The sequence below is a fragment of the Colius striatus genome, chromosome W (genome assembly GCF_028858725.1).
Source record: "Colius striatus isolate bColStr4 chromosome W, bColStr4.1.hap1, whole genome shotgun sequence".
Classification (NCBI taxonomy): domain Eukaryota; kingdom Metazoa; phylum Chordata; class Aves; order Coliiformes; family Coliidae; genus Colius; species Colius striatus.
In genome coordinates, this window is record NC_084789.1 from 40,975,736 (window position 1) to 41,000,816 (window position 25,081).

The 25,081-nt window shown below is 48.8% G+C and overlaps 1 protein-coding gene across 1 annotated transcript in view; it reads left to right on the forward strand.

Moving 5' to 3' along the window:
* Positions 1–280: 280 nt before the first annotated feature.
* The window catches only part of LOC104557525 (acid-sensing ion channel 2), a 314,024-nt gene continuing 289,223 nt past the window's right edge, over positions 281–25,081 (forward strand). The window contains exon 1 of the mRNA XM_062016739.1: positions 281–844. Within this exon, the coding sequence (XP_061872723.1) occupies positions 281–844 (564 nt within the window). The remainder of the gene's footprint in view (positions 845–25,081) is intronic.

A 25,081-nucleotide genomic window follows, 5' to 3' on the forward strand; every position in this document is an offset into this window, starting at 1 on the left:
CTTCTGCATCCAAAAGGGATCCTTTACTTTGGACCAGCATCACTCTCTCTCCTGCATCCAAAAGGGATCCTTTACTTTGGACCAGCCTCACTCTCTCCTGCATCCAAAAGGGATCCTTTACTTTGGACCAGCATCACTCTCCTCTGCATCCAAAAGGGATCCTTTACTTTGGACCAGCATCACTCTCTCCTGCATCCAAAAGGGTGAGAAGCGAAGAATCACCATCCAACTTCCAGCTCCAGCCCAACCCCTCCAGAAGGATTGAATTAAGGGATCCCTCATGGATCTGAAGGACAGCACCAGTGAGGGCAGCATGAGCAGCCTGCAGCCTTCCAGCATCCACATCTTTGCCAACACCTCCACTCTCCATGGCATCCGTCACGTCTTCGTCTATGGACCAGTGACCATCCGTCGCCTGCTCTGGACTTTGGCTTTTGTGGCTTCTTTGGGTTTTCTCTTGGTTGAGAGTTCAGATCGAGTGGCTTTTTATTTCTCCTACCAGCATGTGACTAAAGTGGATGAAGTGGTGGCCAACAGTTTGGTTTTTCCTGCTGTCACCATCTGTAACCTCAATGAGTTTCGTTTCTCTCGGCTCACCACCAACGACTTGTATCACGCTGGGGAGCTTTTGGCTCTTCTTGATGTCAACCTGCAGATCCCTAACCCTCACCTAGTTGATCCAGCTGTTTTAAGCATCCTCCAAGAAAAGGCTAACTTTAAGCAGTATAAACCAAAAGTATTCAACATGCAGGAGTTCCTGGCAAGGGTTGGGCATGACTTGAAGGATATGATGCTCTACTGTAAGTTCAAAGGCCAAGAGTGTAACCATGAGGACTTCAAAACTGTGAGTATGAGCTGATGCTCTGCTTTTGGTCTCTTCTAGGGGTGTGGGGGGTGATGGTGGTGTTGCTTGAAGGTCATTGGTTAAGCTGTTTGGGGATAGTGTGATGACTGAACGCTGCCTGGAAGGAGGAAGAAGAGGCAGCCTGTTGGAGTTTGGTTGCTGGAGTCTTGATAGGGGCTGGCAGCAGGTCCAGCCTCAGTTCTGCATGAGGTCCATGGCTCCCAGGTAGCTGCTTGGTAGCAGATGGGTCCTGCTGAGCATCAGAGGGGGCTTGGGAGTCTCTTGCTCTGGCTAGTGAGCTGAAGAAAGTAGGGAAGGCTGGCAAGAGGCCAGCAAGACAGAGATGGGCTGAGTGCAGTCCATTAGGCACTTGTATTCCCCCAGGTGTTTGGAGCCCTGCTGAAGTCATGGAAGGAGAAGTTTAGTGCTTCCTTGGCTCATAAATCCTAGTTTGCTGCACAGTGTGGGCAGCAGCTGGGTACCCTCCTGATGCTGTGGTAGAGAGGAGAAGAAATGAGGCTTAGCTCTGTCCCCAGTGGGCTGGTGGGGAGGTGGAGTGAGCTGGGTAGCCTGAGGATCCTGAAGGAAGGAGACACTGCTGAGTTTACAGCTTCTGGATGACATTCTGATGGCAGGGCAGGCTGGCTGGGGGAGTGTGGCTGTTAAAAAGCAGCAGCTTCAAACACAACCAAAAAGGAGGTTGGCTGGAAGAAGTGATGCTGCTCATCCCCTGTGTGCTGCTGGGGTAGGTGAAGGTGCTGAGCTGGGTGAGGGGCTGCAGCTCCCACCAAGCTGCTGGTTTGAGTCATGTCCTGGCTGAGATGTAGGTTGGGCTCAGTTGGACTTTGCTCTCAGGCCAAGCTGGTCAGTCTCTTTGCACTAGCTCAGAGGGGTCAGTGAGCCTGGAGGGAGGGATGCTCCAGCTTGTAGGTGGTGGTTGCTCTGGGAGGGATGCTGCTTGTTCTGCTCACTACTCTGTGTCCTGCACATGGGATGGGTTTTGTAGCAGGTCTTGTGATGGTCTGGCTTCTCAGCAGCATCTTTGTTTTTTAGGAGAAGGGAATATTCTGTGTGGCTGATGCTTTTTGGATCTCCCAGCAAAATGAGTCCAAGTGACTCATGCTACAGAGTCACTGCCATCACCTGGACTGTGCTCTCTTAATGTCTGAGCTGAGTAATGTTATGCCTCAGTTATTGCTTGTGCAGAACCCTGATGCCTTGCCCATTTCCAAGTGGATATCCAGGCAAAGTGCTCCTTGTGCCTTGGGCAGATCTGAGTTGTAGACAGGTATGAAGAAAGTCACTGGGAGAAGAGCTTGCTAAAGAAAAGCTATGTGTGATCAGGTCAGGGGAATGGGACAGAAAGGACAAAGAGATGCAGAAGTCCAGGGGACAGAAGAGTTGGGGAGTGAGGATAGATGTCAACAGCATGGATAGACCTTCCCCAAACTCTCCACTGTCTTCATGGGCTTCCCAATAATGCAACAAGCAGCAGGCAGAAGCAAAAGCCTCAGAGCAAACAGCCCATCTGCAGGGCTTGAACAAGCAGATCTTGTCCTTAGGTAAGACAGGAGCTCTTGGCAGCCTCCTTGGGACATGCTGGGGTGTCATCTCCCTGATCATTTAGGTGTTTTTTGAGGTAGCTGCTTCTGAAACAATGATCAGTTCTGTCTTATATAGGAGTTTCTAGAGAGAAACATTGCCTGCTGTGCCTTTCTGCCAGAGGTGTTTCAGTCTCTCTGACTCCAGATAACCTCTCAGGTGATGGCAATGCAGGGAGTAGCACTCACAAGGCATCCAACAAGCTTGTTTTCCTTCCAGACTTTAGCTCTGAGAGATAAAAGGCAGTCAAAAAGGGTCTGCTTGGAAGATGAGTAAGTCTTTCCACAGGGATTATACCTCTGGGCTGAATCAGAACTTCATGTCCTGGATGACTTTTGCATTGAATCACCACTGACCTGTTGCAGCTGCCTGTGGGCTCTGTGACATCCCATCCTATTCTGCCACTTGGAAACACAGAAGCAGCTTCATTGAAGCCTCATCTCTTTCCTCTCAGGTAGCAGAGGGTTTAAATCCCACAGCAGGTTTGGCTCATGTCAGTATGGCAAAGAAGTGCCCAGATTCATGCCCCTGCCAGGGGGAGAGGCAGGAGCTCTGCACTAGGAGGCTGCATCAAAGCAGTTGAAGTCTGCAATAAGGTTTAGTGAAGGAGCTAAAGAAGTTAGTGCAGTGTTGCCAGCTGGTCAGAGGGTGCTGGGTGCAGTGTGTCCCCTTGAGTAAAGCACATGTTGCTTTTGGGAAAGCAGGAGCTGGAGTGGCAGTGCCTGGGCACTTGGAAAACACCACTTTACCCTCCTTCCTCCTTCACTTCCCTCTTTCAATCCTCTGTTGCTGCTTTATTAACAGGATTTGAGCTGTGCTTTCCTTCCACACTCTGCTTCTCCTCCCCAGGATAAGGCCTAATGCCTCTCAGACAACATTTCCCTGGATTGAATCCCTTAAGCTTTGCTGCAGAGCTCCATCCAAAGGGAACCAGCAAGGTCTTAGCTGCTGATTCCTCAGCTGGCATTGCAATGCACTGAGCAGCTGAGAAGATAATGCAGCTCTCTGCTGTAGGCAAAGCACTGAAGAGCAGCAAATTGGCACAATAAGCTTGAGCAGAGCCCATTCCTTTAGAGTATATGGAGGAGGGAAGCCTGATAAGAGCAGCAGCCAAGGAAATCCCCTCATTTGTTCTGCATTGCTCCTCCCAGGAGGTCTCAGTTGCAAATGACCTCACAGATGGCATTTTCCTGGAGTTGCTGTGCTCATGCTGCTTGACATGACATTAAGGTCTTCCCATCCTTACTGCTGCTGAGTGTGGGAAAAGCTGGGGCTCATCAGCTTTAAACACACCCTGGGGATGTCTGTGGGTGTGCTGGAGCTCTTTCCTTGGCCTGCTAGTGTGGTCCTTTGCTTTTCCAACATGGGATGAGCTGGGGAATGTTGTGTGTGTCATAGCACAGGGGAAAAACACTTGGGCAAGCCCATGAGGTGGATGCAGAATGTCTGCTGGGATGATAGCCAAGTAGCCAGGGGAAAGGGGCTACCTCAGTCTCACTCTTGCTGAATGAGCCCCCCAGACACAGAGACAGTGGGGATCCATCCTGGTGCCTGAGCATGTTTTTCAGGCTCACTTACTCAAGGGAATGTGTAGCTTGTGCTTCCTCACACATCCAGTTCCCTTGAGAGGGAACACAGCAGCTCAGCTGGTGCCTGCAATGCCTTTGTTGCAATAGCAGCAAAGGCTGTTTCACCTCTGCTTAGGTAAGAGAGGGGACAGTGACAGAAGGGGGTACTAGGAAAGAGAAAAGGCTTCTTGCATGGGATTTCATATGTTCAGACCCATCTGGGCATGTTCCTGTGCTCCCTGATCTAGGTGGGAGCTGCTTCTGCAAGTGGGTTGCACTGGATGAGCTCTAAAGGACCCTTCCAACCCCATAGAGTGGATGAGGAGATGCAAAGTGTGCTTGGAGCAGCCCTTTTGGCTCCTGCAGCTTGGTCAAAGTGGCTTCAAGTCAGCTCCACTGAGATGTTCAGGTTGGGGGGGGGAATCTCCTTGCAGCAGGTGCTGTCACAGAGCTCAGAAGTGATGGCAAGAAGCCTGTGAGGAGAGTGAGATGCTGGAGTTTGCACCATGCCATTGAGTTTCAACACATGGGCACAGGCACAGGAGGGAGTGGAAGGTTGTTGGTTGTGTCAGTTGGGTGTCTAAAGTGAGCTGGGTTGTTCCTGGGTCATGGATGTGGCTGACATGCAAACCATGCCCTTGAGAAATGCCTAAGTTTCTCTGTCCCTTAAGACTTTAGCTGTTGAATGAGCATGGCACTTGCTTCCCTATGGCACTGATGTGTTGTGTTTCCTTGGTTACTTAACCAAATGGTAGGATGATGCTTTAAAACCCATCCAAAGCTGCATGGGAAGGTGCCAATTGGCATGAAGATCTCATCATGCAAAAGAAACCTTGCCTGAGCCTTGGATGTTTTGAGTGCAAAGGGAGATGAGGCATCAGAGAGGGAATTGGAGGAGGAAAAGCAGAGCACTTGTGTAAGAGCTAGCTGTGGGCTCAGCCACCCCATGCCTGTGGCCTTGGCTTACCCCATGCACCTGACCATTTGAAGGAGAGCAAGAAACCACTCTTGTCTTCTGAGATCCCCATTCATCAGAGCTATTCATCAGGAGGCCAAGTGAGAGCTCCTTTGTAGCTCCATCCTTTGTACCATCCTTGCTGAAGGATTTGCAGGTGAAACAGCACCTGGAGCTGAAGCTCTTGAGACAAGGGAGAAGGGCTGAGCAAGAAGGGTGGCATTAGAGTAGCAAGGACAGAGATGTTTGAAGGCTTGCAAGGCTGTTTCAGAGCTCTCCTGGGAATTGCATGAGGTTTGCCTTTGCTTTGCAATTACCTCTGAGCTTGGCTTCTTGCATCTCAGCTCTAGGAGCTGTAAAATGAGGAGAAACAAAGGGGAAGGATGAGAAATGTCATTCAGCCACCATACCCTGGGGTTTCCTGAGCCCATGGCTCTCTGTAAGCAACCTAATTCATCTTACAGGGTTTCACCTCTTGGATAGAGCTCTCCTGCTTGCTGTCTGCAGTGGCTGAAGGGGGCACCTTGGAGAGGCTTCTTGACAAAGAGTAAATAGCCACCCAGATGTTCCCTCTTGCAGAATCTTTGTGCTTCTCTGACCAAGTGGAGTGGAAATCAACCACTCTGTGGGCTTCATCTAAACACTCTTGGCAAGGTCTTGATCAAGGTTCAAGGTCTGTGATCCCCATGGAAGGAGATGGGCAAAAATCAACTGCAATGGTTAGCAAATGAAATGGGAGAAGTGCTCAGTTAGAGGAGAAAATAGGTGTGGGTTCAGTGGTGGCTTCTTCAAGTCCTTTACAGCCAGAGATATTTAATGGTCCTACAATAACAAGCATGTGTGTGGCTGCTGTTGCTTAGCCCCTCTTGCTGTTTTGGGGTGAGCCTCATCCTTCTCATGCTAAATTCAGTGTCAGTCTTCAATGCAAGCATGAAACATATTGGAAGATGATGACCTGCCTCTCCATGAGCCTGGAAAAGAGTCTGAAGCTGCTGTAGTCCCAGCCCTGAGCTCACCCTGCCCAGCACTACCCCATGGCCCTCAGCACCTCAGCCCCATGGCTTTGGGATCCATCTAGGATCATCCCCAGCTCCCTGGGCAGCCTGGCACAAGGGCTGACATCCCTCTGAGGGAAGAAATGTTCCTACAAGATGAGCACAGCTATGAGAGAACCTCTTAGGGCTCACAAGCTCAAGAAGCTAAGCTCAAGTGCAGTTGAGTTCCTTGTAGGGTGCATGGGATTAGAGGGACACAAATGCCAGTGGAACACTACAGATGGCTGTTAAGGATGAGCTGTGGGAGAAAGCAAGTCCCAATCAATCCTGCCTCTCTTGAACTGCAGTGGAATTTGCCTCCCTAAAGACATGAATGAGAGGGAGATCATGCTGTTAGCTCCCAGAGCTGGGAAATCATTCATGTCTCATTAGCAGACCCTTGGAAGGCAGTTCTAGGACAAGATCTTTGCACATCTCTATGTCTCCAGGGGAAAAACATATCAAGAGGGAAAGGGTTTTTGTGTGGTCTGGACCAATGTGCAAGAAGGTGCCCACAGTGCATTTAGAAGGTTGTGTTACACCTCTGCTTCTCTTGGGGTGATGTGTTGAGTTCTAGCTCCCAGTTCCTCACTGCCAAGCTCTCTGGGCAGGGTGTGAATGAGGCATGAGAAAGGAATAGGAGAGAGTAATAAAGAGGGAAGGTGAGGCAGGAATGGGAGAAAACTGTGGTTGTGGCATGAGGAAGCAAAAGTGTGAGTTGGATCAGAAGCAAGCAAGGGGTTCCCTCTGAAACACAGCTTGGTGACCCTGGAACTGGGCTGAATATTGCTGTTGGAGACTTGTTTGCTGAAGGCAGAAAGTGGCACTGACCTGGCTGAGATCTCACAGGGAGGAATGGAAGCTTTTCCTCTGGGAACATCCCTGTCTTCCAGGCAACCAGTTGAAGAGAAATCCCAGAGCAAAAGACAATCTTGAAGCCCTGGGATGTCTCATGAAATGCAGGTTCTGACTTGCAGATGCTTCTGAATCTGGGAAAGAACAAGCCCATGGAGCAGCACAGGCTGGGGAATGAAGTGGTAGAGAGCAGGGCAGGGGAAAGGGAGCTGGGGGTGCTGGTGGGCAGGAGCCTCATGGCCAAGAAAGCCAATGGCAACCTGGGCTGGATGAGAAGGGCTGTGGGCAGGAGGTGCAGAGAGCTTCTGCTCCCCCTCTGCTCTGCCCTCCTGAGCCTGCAGCTGGAAGATTGTGGCCAGTGCTGGGCCCCTCAGTTGCAGAAGGACAGGGAGCTGCTGGAGAGAGTTGAGTGCAGGGCCACAGAGATGCTGAAGGGAGTGGAGCATCTCCCTTGTGCTGAAAGGCTGAGGGAGCTGGGGCTCTGCAGCTGGGAGAAGAGGAGCCTGAGGGGTGAGCTCATTCATGTTCCAAATGCATCAAGGGTGGGTGTGAGGAGGCTGGAGCCAGGCTGCTCTTAATGAGAGGACAAGGGGCAATGGATATAAACTGAAACAGAAGCGGTTCCAGAGCAACACAAGGCAGAATTTGTCCCCTGCTGAGGTGAGGGAGCACTGGAACTGCCCAGATGGGCTGTGGAGGCTCCTTGTCTGGAGCCATCCCAGCCCCAGCTGGATGAGTCCCTGTGTGCCCTGCTCTAGGTGGTGCTGCTCTGGCAGGGGGGTTGCACTGGATGAGCTCTAAAGCTCCCTCCCAACCCTTCACACTCTGTGATCCTGTGATCATCTGATGTTATTAAGGGAATTAAACAGTCCTGTCTGGCTTTCCCTGGACAGGGGAATGTCACACACTGCTTTCACATGACTCCTCTCTTTCAAAGGGCAGGTTTGAGAGCAAGATGCTTTCTGCTAGACCATCCTCTGAGCTTTCTGCATGTGGATCATTTGTAGCTTTATTTCCTCATAACAGAAGGATTCAGCATTTTTTCTTCCATTTCAGAGACAGTAAGTATCAAAAACATTTGCTTTCCACAAGTTCCATGGGAGTTGGCAGCTGGGAGAGACCCAACCCTTGCTGGGCTTTGCCATTCTGATCAGTCCCCAGTCATCCTGCTGGGACTGCTCCTGCACTTTGTAGCTCCCACCTCCCAAAAGCAGTGGGAGAAGGCACTCAGCTACACAGGGTATCTGAGCATCCACAGCTATTCCCAGCTCTGCAAAGCCCAGATGGCTTCTGCAAGCACCTTCAGGCTAAACAGCATCCCTGAATCAATTGGTGCCTCCCATGTTTCAAATCAGAATCACTGAATGGGAAGGGTTGGGAGGGAGCTGGGAAGCTCAACCAGTGCAACCCCAATGCCAGAGCAGCATCACCTAAGCAGGGCACACAGGGACTCATCCAGCTGGGGTTGGGATGGCTCCAGAGGAGACTCCACAGCCCATCTGGGCAGTTCCAGTGCTCCCTCACCTCAATAGGGGAATAATTCTTCCCTGTGATGCTTTGGAACCTCTTCTGCTGCAGCTTGTCCCCATTGCAGGGGCTTAAAGCACAGCTACCATAGGTAAATTCATGTTGGCCCTTATAGGTTCTGTTATTCTCATCCTTCCATGCTTAGTTTTTTTCTCTCTCAGGAGAAGAAAGCAATGTGTGAGTCAGGTGTGTTCTTGTCTTGCAAAGCCATCCCACCTCCCTTTCATCCCATGCACTAAACCCAGCAAACAGCAGTTGACTTCTTTGCTACAGAAACCTTCAGGCTGCCTCTCCTGAGCTGTGTGCCCAAGCAGCTCCATCTCCCTGCAGCATTTCATGGTCTCATTTGGAAGGGTTTCTCTTCACTTTCTCTCTGGGCAAAGCCAGGCTTAAGAATCATATGGGGAGGGGTTGGGAGGGAGCTTTAGAGCTCGTGCAGTGCAACCCCACTGCAGAAGCAGCTCCCACCTAGAGCAGGGAGCACAGGGATGTGTCCAGATGGGGCTTGAAGAGCTCCAAGGATGGAGCCTCCACACCCTCCCTGAGCCTGGGCCAGGGCTCCCTCAGCTCACACTGAAACAGTTTGGCCTTGTGTTTCAATGGAGCTGTTTGTGTTGCAGCTTCATCCCATCACCCCTTGGATACAACAGAACAAAGTGCTGCCCCAACCTCCTGACACCCACCAGTGAGATCTTGGTCAGTATGAATGAGCTCCCCCCTCAGTCTCCTCTTCTCCAGCCTATTGGTTGTGTGCCCAAAGGTCTCCCTCAGGTCACACCAAGGTGATGTTTTTCAGTCAAGGTGTTGGCTCCTGTCTCACTGCATGAAGGATGGTGATGATTCAGTGATGCAGATGATGGATGTTTCTGCACTAAGCCTCAGTTTTATGCATGTGATTCTTGCTCCTCATGGGGAATTCCTAAGATACCCATGTGAGCAGCTCCACAGAGGAGGTCTTTGCATCTTGCTGCTGTTCCTGCAGGCACCTGGGAGCTCTCAGATGTCCTTTGGACCAAGTGGCTGTGAAGAGCATGCTGGTGCCTGTGAGTTGGGTGGAAGCAATGTGCAGACCTTTGGCTGAGTCCAAGGATGAATCATGTGCTCCACACATTTTGCTCATGTTATTCCACTTTCAAATCCTGTGGTTTAAGCAAGTAGATAAATCCCACTTCTTAAAAACACAGCCCTAGCTGTGAAGCAAAGAGTCTCTTTCTTCTCAGGGAGCCATCCCTTATTCTTTTGAGCTCCATCATGGTTGTTGCTATGCAATGGGAAAGGAGGTTAAGTAAGTGCTGGGGTTCAACCAGGTTCAAGCATAATTCAGAGTGCCCTTGGCAAAGACAGAAGTGGTTTAGTGGGTCTCATTCTTTATTGCCTAGCTGCTTAAAGTGGTGGAGTGGCTCCTTCTTGGGTTTATATGCTTTTGTGAGTGCTGCAAAAGAGTCAAAGAGAAAAGTGCCACTCTTTTCCACCCTGAACCCACACTCAATAGGAAACAATAACACTGAAGACCTCAGAGTGCACTGTGTCATTCTTTCTCTTCAGACACCAAACTCCCCCCTATGAGTCAGGTGGAACAGCTCAGGCATTTGGGAGCTGATGCCAAGGATGCCAGCTGGTACTGCCAGCCCTGCCTTCATGACACCATCCTCTGCCCCTAAGCCAAGGGGGAGCTTTTCTCCTCCCTGCAGGTTGGAGAAACCTTCAGTCCATCCAGGGGATCTTTCCTATGTAGGGAGAGGCTGCACCATCACTGAGCAAAGACTTGCTTAGTGCTCCATCCTTGCCTCTTTGTTTTGCACATGCTGAGATGAGCAGTAGCTCTGAGTAGTCCATGCCTGAGAACTTCTGTGTGGCTACAAGGCAGAATGATAAGGGAGAGCTCCTGGCTAGTTTTGGGGTGTGTGGCTGCTTTATATCTATGTACCTTGCCAAGGATCTGGACATGGACAGTGGAGATGGGTCTAGACTTATGAGGAGCAGCTGAGAGAACTGAAGGTGTTGAGCCTGGAGGCTGAGGGGAGACAGGAGCACTCTGCAAGGAGCTGACAGGAGGCTGCAGAGAGCTGGGGGTCAGGCTCTGCTCCCAAGTGACAGGACAAGAGAAAACAGCCTCAAGTTGCCCCAGGGGAGGTTGAGATTGGAGCTGAGGCAGAACTGTTCCCCTGAGAGGGGTGTCAGCCCCTGTGCCAGGCTGCCCAGGGAGCTGGGGCAGTGCCCAGCCCTGCAGGGATCCCAAAGCTGAGGTGCTGAGGCCATGGGGTAGTGCTGAGCTGAGACTCAAGCTCTTTTCCACCCAAAAGCAGCTTCAAGGGCTTTTCCAACCACCACAATTCTATGTTGTGTGGTTTCTTTCTTAAGGAGATCAGGATGCCACTGGAGAACACGATGGCAAAAGCTAATGCAGAGTGAATGGTGCTCAAAAGCAGCTGAGTGAAGGGCTGTGATCTCTCTGTAGAGAATACAGCAGGGGATAAGCACTGAGAGGGCAAAGAAGCAATGTCAGCTGAATGATGGAGCAATTGGTCATGGATAACTTTGTGTTAGAAGTTAGAAAGGTGATGGGGGGATGAGGTTAATGCTTGAAGGAATGAAATCCTGAAGTAAGTGCTTGATGAGAATCATGGGGATGAAAAGCCAAGCAGGGTTTAAATCCCTTGTAGATGGGATTGTGTGATGTTGTTGCCAGTAACAGGAGGTTGTGTTCAAGGACCTCACCAGCTGGGTTCTGCAAGGTGCTGAGATGCCTGGGAAACCACAGACATGACTTGGAAAGCTCTTTCAGTTCTTGGGAGACACCTTGTGAACAGTGTGTTTGTTGATGGTGAGAAGGCTTTAATATACAGCTGGTCAGGTCTGGGATTAACTCAGACCCTGCTGTATGTCTGGATAGAGAAAGGAATGTCCAGTCCATCAGGGTGCAAGTCCTTTGGGTGCTCAACCTTGGCCAGTGCTGTGAGATGCCATGTGGAGGCTGAAGCAGGTTCTGTGGTTGAGGATGTTGCTGTTGTTTGCTATGAGCTTCTGCTCAAAACACAAGTGCAAGCCACTTGGAGATGATCTCAAGCCCCACAGTCTCTCAGACTCACATATTAATGGCAAATTGAGGATATCCCTGAGTGTCATTCAATGTTTTCACTCCAAGGGGTGGTACAGACCCCTGAGGCTTTTGCTAATGGCCCATTTGACTGAGATCAAGGCACTAAATGTGGGGTTTTTGTTTATCAGCTGTGTTGATGCAGCAATTGTGAGCCCTGGGAATGTTATTGTATTAGACATGGATCAGAAAGATGCTCTGTCATCTCTATTGCTTGCAAGCACTCTAATGTTCTCTCTGATTTAAGAGGTCTCTGAGCAGCAAAAGGAGATAGAAAGGAGGAAAAACATTAGCTAGGCTGATTCTGACCAAGAGAGAAATGCAAACCTGATTTGGAAAGACAATAACACACTCCCTTGGCAGAAATAAGTTAGTTGGTCTTCATTTTCTCCACCTAGGAACTCTGCTTATGGTCTCCTGACACAGAGCACCTGCTCTGTTATCCCATAAGTGAGTGAAAGCAAATGCAGTGTGTTTTCATCACAAAAGGTGGCTTCCCTGCAGGAACACACTGTAGAAGAGGAAAGCCATTTGGAAGTTTGCCCTTTGGTTTCCTAGAGAGACAAGGTTGTGGCAGCACTTAGAGAAATCATGTGCTCTGCCCACAGGGGTTTTCCCTTGCCATGGTTAAAAAGTGCTGCTTGTTGCTATTCATTAGAGCTGTATGGAAACACTTCCAGGCAAAGCTGGAGCCAAGGCAAATGTGCCTTGCAGGGTTGTGTTACTGTTGGCACCCTTTGGTGCTTTGCTGCCTTTACCTATGACCCATCTCCAGAGGGATGACTCTGATGTCATGACCTGTGACATCCCTGCTGCAAAAGGAAGGATGCTCTGGTTAACTAATGCAGCCAGCAAGGAGAGACAGGGAAGTAAATGCATACTGGTTGGTTGGTGTTCTTGCAAATGCAGTGGGAAATCTCAGGGATGCTGCTGATCCCACTGAAGTGCCCTTAAAGCTCCAGGTATAGTCTCAGTCCCTGGCACACTGAAGCACCTCCCTGGCTTCTGTTCCCCTCACAAGGTTTGTTATCTGAGTTGTTATTCCCATCATGCTGCTGGAGAATGGAAGCAAAGGAGGATTGCCTCTGAGAAATAACCTGGGAGCCCCAGAAGGATATAAACAGAGCCAGGATTGAATGGGGTTCTAAAGGCACAGGACTTGTGCAGAAAACACAATGCAAGTGCTATGTGAACCCTGTTGGGAGCCCAATTCACTTTGTTGATAGAGACAGCAATGCAAATTCATCATTACTGGAGATAAACATGTTTGAGTTAATTACTTCTCCCATTTGATGGCTGTGCAAATGATGCAATGACTAATAGAGGCTGCTTTCCTTTCTCCTTTGCTGTGAAAGCCAAGGCTTCATGTGCTTGGGACGTGTGAGGAAAGCCAAGGAGGAGCCAGAAGAGGGGATGGCAATGTCAAGCAGCTCTGAATCTTTCTGAGGGCACAAGCCTGTGACTAGGAAACTGGCCTTGGATTCCAGGAGCTTTTAATCCTATCTGTTTGCCCTCAAATACAGCTGCTGCATGGACAAAATCAGCCTGGCCTTAAAGTAGGTCAGACTTGTGTAGAACTGAAGTCATCTCAGGATGCTCTGTAGAAGAAGTAATACATGTCAGTGTGACACCACTCTGTAAAGTGGCTTTTAATAGACTTGCTCTCTATTTACTGATCCATGGGATTCAGGCAGTGGCTGTAACACAGAAGAAATGCTGCATCCAGCTGGGACAACCCATAGGTCACAAACCTCCCCTTGATGGGATGGACTCAAGTAGAGATGGAGGATGAACACAAGGAGTAAAGAATCAATTTCTCAAGCTGCTTCCAAAAAACCATGGACTTAGAGAAGCAGCATCAGGGTCCTGAGCAGCTTTCCCACATATTTAGGGTGCCAAAACCCTAGTAACTAGTTACTAGTGTAGTGGGTTAGTAGGGATAACTACTAGGCTAGTTAGTCTAGCAGCTCAAGGCTCTGGTGTGTCATGAAGTGACCTCAGATCTTTGTGCACAGTCTGTCAGCAATGCAGCCTGGCTGCTGCTTTAACATCTCAGATGCATAATTAGGCTTCTGAACAGCTCAGGAGCATTTTGGGAGCCAGCAAAGCAACACCACTGAATGCTCATTTGAAGGCACCTGCTCAGCAGCTGGGAGTTTTGGGTTCTCCCTGTTAGCAGTCCCATGGGAGCATTCCCATCAGCTTGGAGAGACACTGATGGTTTGATGCTGGTACTTCCCAGCAGCCAACTCCTTCTGCTTTGATTTGCCCAGAGGTAGCAGTGCCACTGCTGAGCTGCACTTTGCCCTGTTTGCTCTACAATCTGGGTTTCATTTAACACATGAAGCCAATCTGTTTCCTTAAGCACAACCCTCCAGGGCAGCTTGGGAGAGCTGCTCAGCTGCCACTTGGCTTTTAGGGAGGGAAGTGGAATGAAGAGGGAGATGTAAAAGCAGCTCAGCACTGTACCTCTGAGCAACTTGGCCTTCTCCCAGAGCCACCCAACACTCAAACACAAAAGAGAATAGAGAACTAGTATTTAGTGGCTCTCTGAGCAATGCAAAGCTGAAGCAAGCTCCATGGGAGGCATCTATGCATTATTGATGGCTCTGTGTGCTGCACCCCCAACCCCATGAGCAAGTCCTTGTTCAGAGAGGATGCTTTTAACAGTTTAAACCCTCATCTCTCTCTTCTCCACTGAGCTGAGACTGGAGGATATGAAGGCATGGCTGTGTCCCCTGTAGCTCCCCAGGGGGATTTATCAGCCCAGTTGTGTGTGGGATGTGGAACCAGGAGCCTTGAGAGCTCATGTTCCCTGGGCAAGGTTTGGCTGTTGGTGCTTTCACCAGCTTGATTGGAGAGCTGAGCTCTGCTGAGCCAGGCAGCAATCAGCCCTGTATTGTCCCTGTCTAGACAGGGTACTTCTGAGTCAAGATCTTCCAGCTGGGGTGGGTTTGTTTGCCAACCATGCCTGATGGTTTCCCTTTGGAAACGTTGCTGCTTGGTTCCTGCTCAAACCTGCTTCTCAAAGCATGTTGGGAAGCAATTCATGTTGATTTGCTCTGTGATGCACATGAAATAAATCAGAGCACCAGGGAGACAATGCTGCTGTTGGCTTCTTTAAAGTATGCAGAGGTGTGTGTGAGCATTGGTGGATGCACATGTAGGTAAAGAAGGGTTCTCTATGACTACAGATGACCCAGAAGAGCCTCCTTTAGCTGGTAGCCACCTGATCCACAGCCACTGTGGGCACACACAATGGAAAACATGCTGTAAAACACACAAGCACACATGGAGACCCTGTGCTGTGAGTGACTAAAGCCTTCTGTGTTGGTATAAACCACTCAGAGTGACAGCCTGGGACAGAAAGGGATTTCTTTTGCTGAGCTTTGTGTCTGGATGTTGGGTTTCAGAGATGCTGAGGGATCTTGCTAAGCTTCAGAGAGCCAAAGTGGAGCAGAGAGCAACTCAAGGAGGCAGGCAGCTATTTTGTTTCCCTGGAAAAACCTCCAGGAGGCTCATCTGGTCTGGTTCAGCTGCAGCAAAACTCTCTGAAGCAGCTTTGGGTTGAGATGTGGTCACAAATGCTCCAGCAGTGAGGGCTGCCTCTGGTACTGAAGGGGAGAGCTGTATGGAAACCCTGTGCAATGTGCTCTGCTGTCCCTGGCATCTGCTGATGTCTCTGTTTATCAGGCAAGACACAACCCCTGGGGAAGCCTAAGGACAAATTAGGAGCACAGCAAAGAGTGTGAGAAGCAGCAGTCACCTCTCCCTGCTGTGACAGCTGCCAGCAGGAGGAAGAGGAGGGTTGTTTAAGGAGCCAGGTTTGGGTTCAGATAGCCCAGAAGACACATCCTTTAAAGGAGGCAATAAGAAGGCCTCTATAAATCTCTCCAGTTTGTTGAAGAGTGATGGAGAGAGGCCAGTGCAGGGCTACAAAGGTGCTGAGGGGATGGAGCATCTGTGTGAGGAGGAGAGGCTGCAGGACCTGGGGCTGTTCAGCCTGGAGAAGAGAAGCCTGAGGGAGGAACTCATCAAGACTTACAGGTACCTAAATGATGGATGTGGAGAGGCTGGGGCCAGTGTTTGGTGTGTGGTGGCCAGTGGCAGAGGCACACAGACACAGGAGGAGAAAGTCCTTTGAGGTGAGGGAACCCTGGCCCAGGGTGTGCATATTCCCCAGGTCTCACTGTTCCATCAGCTCTGTGAGTTACCCTTACAAGTGCATCAAAGCTTTCCATTCAAGAAGAGCATTTCTGAAGCTGTTCTTTAAAGGCAGCTGTTTTCAAGACAGGATTTCTTAGACCTTGCTTAGGAGCTGAGCTGCTCTCAGGAGAGGAGCCACTTAAGCATTGTGGTCACTTGGGTAGCAGTTCTTTGGAACCACATATACACCTGGTGCAAGGAAGAACTGGGAATGCTCTTGAAGATGCCCAGGCAGAAAGCCCAAGCAAGAAGACCCACAAAGTCAAGAGCAATTGCTAAAAGCTTCTGTTTTACACCACTACTATTCATCCTACCCACATGCAACAAGGTGTCCCATATATCCAGCTGCACTCTTGGTTCTGAGTCTGCTTCAAGGATGTGCTTGATTTCTGAGCTCCTCACCTTCAAGTGGAGGTTCCTCAAACAGAAGAGTTCTTAATCCTACTCTGAGTCCCTAATCAGTGGCACATGAACCTCCCCATGGGCTCATTTGTCTTCTTTTAATCAGTGGGGAAAGTATGAAAGAGGGAAGAGGTTTCTTTTGGCTCTGCAAGCCATCAGTGGCAAACTGTCCCCAGCCTGGTGGTTAAACCACTGCAACCCCCTCCCTGCTTATGAGCCCAAGAAACTACTGTGGCTTGTGGCCACTCACAGCTGTGGGGTTTATGTTTTGAGCTCAAGAGCTAAACTCAACTCCCTACTCACACCAGAAAGCATGTAAGCCTTTAAAGCCATTTCTGCACCCAAGCACAGGCTGTCCAGAACAAAAGGATAAGCTGCAAATGACCCCCAGTACCTAAGGCACTTTTGAGGACAGTTAGCTTTGTGTTGAGGTTACTGAGTGGTGATCTGGGTTGCCCACATTAAAACATACAAGTTCAAACATACTCAGGTCCCATCAGCCCCAGGGCTCTGTAATTGTTCACACTGTCTCAGTGGGATTTAGTGGTAGGTTTGGCACTTTCTGGATCCTCATGTTTGGATGCTGTCCTGCAGTAAGCAGGTTAGAATACATGACTGCAGGTTATAATACAGCTATTTTGCAGTGCAGATAGTCTTTCCCATCACCCTGGCAAATGATCTATGCCAGACATTGCTTAATAACCCATCTCTAAATGTATTGATGCTTTGGCTGCTCTTCATGATCACCTTTGTGCTCCCTTGGTGGTGGTGTCACTGATGCAGCCTGAGCTGGTTCTAGTCTCAGTGGGGCATCTCCTTGTCTGGAGCCATCCCAAACCCAGCTGGATGAGTTCCTGTGTGACTTACTCTAAGTGGTGCTGCTCTGGCAGAGGGGTTGGACAAGATGATCTTTTGAAGCCCTTTCTAACCCTTAAGATTCTGTGATGAGCATGTGAAAGAACAAGGAACTTGTTAATAGGCTTTATATGCTTATGGGAGAGAAAGTGTTAAAGACAGAGACATTACAAGGCAAGTTAAGATTAACAAGTCCACTTTCAGCTTCTGTTTTGGAGCACAGAACAGATGCATCATATGGGGGAATCAGATACCTTGATTCTCTTGTGGTTTTTATTCACTCACTGAATTTACTGGAGGATGCAGAGTGCAAATAACTCAAGGGCAGGCTGGAAATTGATGTGGTTGCACAGGTCTAGGTATAAATCCCCTCCTGTGCTATAGGAGTGGGATAATCAACAGCAGAGGTAATGGCAGCTATATAGCAAGTGAGCTCTAGAACACCATCATATTACCAATGTGGTCTTGCTGACTGCCACTGAATGTGTAAAACACATTCTCCTCTTCATTTGTATTTTATGGCTGTGCTTCTGCTTCTTTCTGCCATGTGATGATGCCACTGGGTAGCAAAGAAGCAAAGAGAGGTTTGCACTGGCCTAGGGACAAGTGTGGGTCACCACATGTGATTGAGAGAGATTAAAGGCAAAGCAATTCAACCAGGGATAGAAGAGTGTTAATGCATGGAGAAACTGGTCAACACAGACAAGAAGCCACAGAAGCAATGGATTTCCCCTGACCTTCTTTGGGTTGCCTGTTTTCTGGTCTGGCAACACTCAGAATACACTGACCTGGCATCAGCAATGGCCACACAAGAGCAGGGAGCAAAGTGACCATCCTCCTGCTAGGGGTAATCATTGAGCCAGCAGTTCCTCTGCATACAAGTGGCCAAAGGTGCTGGGAGGGAAGCACTTAAGTGTATAAATCACTTGTAACTGTGTCCCCAACAAAGCAGCTGGGTGAAAGCTGGGAGAGCTACCAAAGCAACACCTTAGGCTGGTGCTCCTGATGCTCAGTGCACTTTGGCAAGGAGCCAAAGGCCAAGAAGAGAGCAATCCTTCTTGCTGTGGGAGCAGCAAGAGCTTGTTTGGGTGCACACAGGCATTTTCTGGCTGGAGCTGCTCCATGCTGGGTGAGAGCTCAGCTGATGGATGGTACCTAATGCAGCTTCAGAGCTGACAGTACTTAAAGGACCTCAGGCAGAGCCATGGCAGCTGGCCCATGCAAGGAGTGGCCATGACAGGCTATTATGCAGTGATTTTCCTTCAAGGCTTTAGCTAATATAAGAGCAAATTACCTGTGCTATGTTCTGGCCTTGCAAATACAGTCATCTGCCCCTGTTATAAGCATGAGAGTGGGGATAAAGTCTCTTAAGTCAAGGCTTACATCTAGATAGAAGCCAAAGACTATCCCTGGGATATGTCCCATGGGAGGCTCTGACCTTTCTGCAGTCATTCATGTAGTTGGAGGTTGTTTCATGTACTTGGGGATGCAAATTGTACCTGTTCATAGCTGTGCCTCTCTGCTGGTCCTCACACAGCATCACCACTTCTCCTTAGTGCACAGCATCCTTCTCCTCTCCAAAGGCATTTCACCACCTAGACAGCCTGTGGCTCTGTAATCAGTTTGTGATGGGAGATGAAAGGTGGGTTGGAGCTGCAGGAACCATAGGAGAAGGCTCAATGTGTTTGCTTCACATTTACAGCTCATTTTCTTTCCCTCACAGCACAATGTCACAGGCTTTCAGGTCCTGAATGTCATCAAGTTTTTGGGTCTGCAACCCAAAAGAGGGATGGTGTGGGGCTTTTGCCTCAGTTTGGGGTTATAACTTGATAGATCTGTTCCAGAGGGGAAAAGGAATGGGGTTTGCACAGGGAGCTTGCTCAGTTTCCTCTAGAATAAAGACAATTGCTGCATTGTTGCCAGTTCCCTGCCCTCAGAGCTCATTTGTGTCAGGTAGAAACCAGGAGAAAGCAGAGGGAGGAAGACAAAAAGAGACAAGGAATCACTATTGTAGGCTTCTAAGAAGTAAAGAAGAGGGAGAAAAGTGGCTTCTGTCCTTGGTGTTGGGTCATGTTAACAGCATCACAGCTCTACCAGGATTCAGGATGCTCTGAGATAAAGCCAGCAGAAGAAATGAATCCTAGTCAAGACTGGCTGGGATCATTAAGGCAATTTGAACCTAGCCTGGAGCTATGTACTGCAAACAGCTTAAATCACAACCTCTGTGTGACCTTGAGAAAGATTCTTCCCTGCTTGAAAATTCAATTCAGAAAGGGAGAAAGGAGAAAGCAGACAGAATGAGCACTCCAGACTAACCACAGAACACAGAGCTTCCTCATTCCTTCATGCAAACCTTGTTGTTCCATCCTATTTGCATCTGGGAGAGTGCCTGAGGGGTGATTAGGGCATTAGATGAAGCAGGTTTGCAGCCCTTGGTGTATAGGTAGAGTGAAAGAGGCTCAGCATTAGGGGCTGTGCTATCACCTGGCTGTTTGTGATGCAGATCCATACTCTGCATTGCTTGCCAACACCTCCAAGCTAAAAATAGCAACACAGTTGGCACTCAGAAAGAATCAGGCTGGGGAGTGGGGATAGTATCAAGTTGCATGGGCAAACCTCTCATTTGCTTAGTTGTACATGACCAAGTGGCATCAATGACAGAAACTATGAGCAGCATCAGCTACTTGAGAGCATCAGGAAGGTGAGAGTGTGCCCAAGAGCCTGTGCAAGATCAGAGGGGACAAATTAAGCCTCAGAGGTGTTCCTGTTGGGAGCAGAATGTTAAGTAGGTAGCACATGGTCTCTGCACCCCATGGGGAAAGAATCACCTCCATCCCTTCTGATTCACCTGAGTGATGTGAGGTGGGCATCTGAGGTGACATCTGAGGTGACAGAGGAGCTGGGCCACTTGGTTTTGCTTGCAGTTGAAATCTGAGGCTGAGTCCCTGTCCTGAGCTTCATGGTGGGCCACAACCACCCTGTGTCAGTTCTGGTGGCCAGTTGTTGAAGCTGTTGTCTGTACAATGACCACAAGAAGAAAATCACTGACCTAGGCAACTAGCTATGACCACATTTTAGGGTAAGTACCTGACAAGCCTGCTCAAAGAAAGGTTGGCAGGGAAGGGCAAAGGGATTCAGAACATTACTGAAGGGAAAGCAACAAACATGTCACACTGAAGTCAAATTTCACACCTTATTCTGTGACCATTCTGCTGGGTCTATTCATCCACTTCTGACTCTTCAGCCTGGGCCCCATCTGGTTTGCCACCACTGTGCTGAGCTGATGGATGAGGTGTTGTTGAGCCACAACTCTGCTCTCAGCAATGGAACCACTGCTATTTTGATTTCCCACCTTCTTCATCTCACTGTCCACAACCATATCAACATCTGGATTGCTCATCCCCAGCAGAGAAGGATGCCTCAGGGCTCTGGGCACATTTGGGAGTTATTCAGCCTCTTTGGGACCTCTGCTACATGACAACAAACTGGATGATGTCAGCAGCCTGCCAGGAAGAAGAGGAAGGCAGCTCTTCATCCTCTGAAGCTAAGGAGCCATAGAAAAACACTACCACCTTCTCACAGTGGTCCACAAACACTGATGATCCAAGAGAGCTCACATTCCCTTCCTCCTCTCTGCTATCATAGTGATCACAAGCACAAGCAGTGGGCACCTGGGAACTTTGCAAGGGGTGGCACAACAGGTCTTAACCTTGTTGAAGTCACTGCAAGAGTGGAGGATAGCACCCACTGCCTCAGAGGTGGCTGGCAGAGCTTTGTTGCTAGGCTCTTCTCATTGAAGTACCACTGGTTTGGATTGTTCTTGATGTAGTTCTGTTACAGCTTCACTCCCTTGGTGTGTTTCTGTGGGGCAAGTGATTGGGAATAAGTTGTATCCCTTTGGGGTTAACACTAGGCTAAGTCCTTTCTGCATGTGTGTTGCTGAGAGGTCACCTCTCCTCCATTACATTTGTAAGCAAGTGTGATCATGGTGAAATGCCTATTTACAGCCAGCCTTACTCTTTTTTAACAGGTCCATGTGCAGAGCAGCTTTTGCTTCTGGCAGGAACAGACAAACACCCCCCTCAGCAAATGCTAGAGCCACTAGGCAGCCAACCTCTCCACTTGCTTCTGAAGGTTCAGCTATTCTGCAGCTTGAGGTCCATAAGTGAGGTCCTGATGCCCACTGAGGAGGTGAAAGGCAGAGTGCCTGTGGTAATGTATATCCCAGGAGGGCTGAAGTCCTGATGTGACACTCCTGCAGCCTGGCTTTTGGTGTCTTAGGTCACAAAAGCACTTCATGAGATCAGCTGGAACCTTTGGAATGTTGTTTGCTCTGGAGGGAAAGGGGGAGGTAGAAAAGATGGAAGGGTGCTAAAGCTCTTTGTGTGCCAAAGGAGGTCATGGTCCTTTAACTGTGGATACTCCCCCAGGCAGCCAGAACTGGGATGTTGGCATGGGAGGAGCAAGGATTATGTCAGTGTCATGTGTTTCCTTTCTCCACAGCTGCCACTGGATGGGAGTAACATGAATTATGGCCATGCAGGGAGAAGGAGAAGCATTGAACCTGGTACTTGTCACCATGCCAAGCTTGGACCAGCCATCCCAAAGAGGGATGTCACTATGGGTGTCTCTACCATAGGCATTGCCCAGGATGGGGCCATCATTGCCCATAAGAAGAGGAGAGTGGTCCAGGAGTGACCCTGAACACCAGTCTGTGTTTTAAGGAGAGAACATGAGAGCTAATTTTGGATGTCATCTTTCCCTATTTTCTGTAGCAGTTCTCAGCTGTAGGTTAAGAAATACCTAAATACAGTGGCAAAAGCAAGAGCTCCTCCAGCAGAATCCAGGAGACCCAGGTGCTGCAATGACAGACTGAGATCTTCATATGAGAACAAACACAGCTCCTCAGTATCATGTTTTCTGTGGCCCAAGTGGCCTCCAAACTGCAGAGACTGAAACTCTCCTCAATGCATCCCTCTTGTCCTCCTTCCAGCAGTTGTAGTAGCATTCATTCCCTTTGTTGTTGTTGTGCCTTGGGCTGCTGATGTCCTGGTGTGTGTGTTTTGGGTCTCCCATGATGAGGCATCTCCTGTGTGGTTTCTAGGTGGTGATGTTTGATGGATAGCTATAAGATTTGGATGGTTGCAGGCATATCTGGTTCTTGTTCAGACTGTTCCTGGTTGTGTTGAGCATGTAGCACATTGAATTAGCTGGAAAAGGGGGCTGAGACTCCAGTGTAGGGATGTTAAGGTGCAATCTGCTTTCATTTCTGCTCAGGTACATGCTAAAAGGGAGCTATTTAGTTTCTCCTGCTCCAATATAGAATGGGTTGGGTCTTTTACAAATGATACTTGCTGTGAATGAACACTGATGATCATGGCAGAGGACTTCACTAAACATTCTCTCTCTTGGATGATGCTTGTGTTTCTCCCCACCACATTTAAGCTGCTTTTTCCTTGTGAGTACAAACTGGTTGCCAGAGTCTGTTGTGTGCAGCACTGCCTGGTAACAAGCAGCACCAGAAGTGAGCATGTGGCAACATCCCTCCAACTGCCAGACACAAAACCAAAGGAGGACAGATCTCTGCCACCAGGATGGGGAAAAGCTGAGGATATCTGTCATTGCCACTCAATATTTTAGGAAGCTGTGGAAATTGGGAGCATGGTTCTCTTGTCACACATTCATCTGGAGAGATCCTTCTGAAGAGATGTTTCCCAACCCTGCTACTCACCAGTGCAGTGCTAAAGGAGAGACCAGGCTCTGAAGCTCATCACAATCCATCCAAGAAGAGAAGAGATTTCAGGGAGCTGTTTTCCTTCTAGTTAGTTCATACAGATCCAAGCAGCCAGGCCAATCTTTGCATGGACCCAGGCCAAAGGCTGCACTTGCCAGAAGGTGCTGCAGAGATTTTGTGTTCCCTGAGAAAAGGGAAGCAACATCCAAGCACTCTGTGCCTGGTTCTGGAAGAGAAAGACACTAAAAGAAGTGGGATCTAAAGCAGAAGAGTAACTACACACAACTCTCCTCCAAAAAAGATGGCAGAGGTCTTTGCATTAGCTGGACCAGACCTGGAAAGTGAGCTAAAAAGAGGCAGAAACTCTTGCTACCAAGTCTTTCTTCCACAGTACAGTGCAGTGAAGTGTGAATACCACAAATTGCTGTGCTGGTGGGATGCTGAGCTGTCACTCAGTCATGGACATACACTACTCTGATCCAAGTTCCTTGGCAGACATCCCAGGGGAGCAGGTTGGATGGGTAACAAGGACCCATGAAGTAGGTTTGCAAGTTGCCCTGCTGCTAAATCAGATTGGTTTGGTGCTTGAAGCCTTGCAAAGCTTTGAATGCAGCAAAGGGTCACATTAGTAGATGGAGGCACATCCTAGGGTACCAACAAACCCATGCTCACCTCCTCCTGGGGCAGTTTGCTAGAGACAAGATGGGATGGGCAGCTCTAGGAAGGCTCTGGGGAATGGAACCACTGCAGCTCTCAGCCAAGACCATATTACCAGTCCTGGGATTCAGAGATTATCATGTGCCAACAGAAAAAAACCCCCTAACACATGAGATTTGTGCTTGTGGAGCTGCCATCCTGCACAGCTTGCATTGGCAAAGGTGCCCTGCTTCACAATCAGAGCTGGCTCAGAGCTTTCCAGCTCAATGAGTTTTGGTCTGGTTTAGTGGGATTTGGGGCTAAACTGCAATGTGGTGTTGTTTGCAAAAAGGTTGGTCTTTAGAAAGTAAGTTTTAAAAGAGGAATGTTCTACTTGCTATTAGTACAGCAAGACCTTGAGGCTTTTGGCTTTCTGTGGGGTTAAGTGGGCTTTTGCTTTGAGCCTCCTTTTGATTTGAAGGAAGAATAAAGCACCTCAAACCAAGAGATTCCATCTCCAAGAATTCTCTCTCTCTCTCCCTTCTTTTTTTTTCCAACATTTGGCTTGGTTCTTTGTTCAAACTCAGCAAAGAGCAACTGGCAAAATGCTTTGTGAGAGGGCTGGTAAAAGTTTGATAAGGCAAAATGCAGCATCTCTCTGCAGGCTCAGGCAGTAAGTCAGCCCTGTCCCAGCTCTCCTCCTCCCTCTCCTTGCTCACACCTGCACTAAGAAGCAATTGGCTGGTGATTCTAGAGAAATGGGGCAAAAAGAAAAGACAATTCCAGGTTTTCTTGAGTGGTTTTTTCAGCCAACTGAAAGCACTTTTGAAATGAAACATCCCTTCAAGTGCAAAATAATCAAAGCTTGGCTTTTTTTCTTCCAAGAGTCAGATTGACATACACACTAAAAAGCCTGAAATGTTGATGTTCTTCTTTTTTCCCTCCCCAATTAACAGCTTGAATTAACAATATGTCTTAGGAGAAAATGATTGGGGTTTTGTACAGCTGGAGAAAATGATGATATATCCCTTTCTCCACACTAACCATGCTTTACCTCCTACTTGTTACAGCCTTCTGCTCCTGCCAGAATTCAAACACAAGCTTAGTGTTAAAAAGTAATCAAAAGGAAAGAACAACTAAGAGATGCTGTTTGCTCTGATGAAGTGAGACAGTTGCCTTGCACATGAAAGGCAGTATGATAAGTTAACTTGAAAAGAACATCTCTTTTGCCTGAGATGTGCCACATTGGCATGTCACCTATGTTTGGCACTGCCAGCTGGTGTGCAGGGCACGTGGCACTTGCTGCCATGCCACTACTGTGCTTGTAGCCCTTCAATAGACCCCATTCTCCACCCTCATGGCTCCAGAAACTGAGACATGCTTGGGATAGCAGCATCCTGCATTCCTCTTGTCCTACCCTGAAATGAAACACTTTGTGATATGGAAGCTGAAGATCAGAGCACTGAAGGGTGGCACAGGGATGACCTTTCAGGCTACTCCCAGCTGTGCTAGATACAACAGCCAGGGTCACACAACTCAGACTTGTAACTTCTGTATGGCTCAAATTAAGCAAGAAACCCACTTGTAGCTCCTCTGCTCCCATCTGTTTGCTAGACAACAGCAATGTTGTAAAGATAAATAGAGCCTTCAGGTGAAGAGACAGCAGCAGAGAGGAAGGCAATAATGAGTTCTTATTGTCCATGGGGGATAACATGAGGAATAATGTGTTTGAACTGTAGGAAGAGAGAAGTTAGATGTTAAGAAAA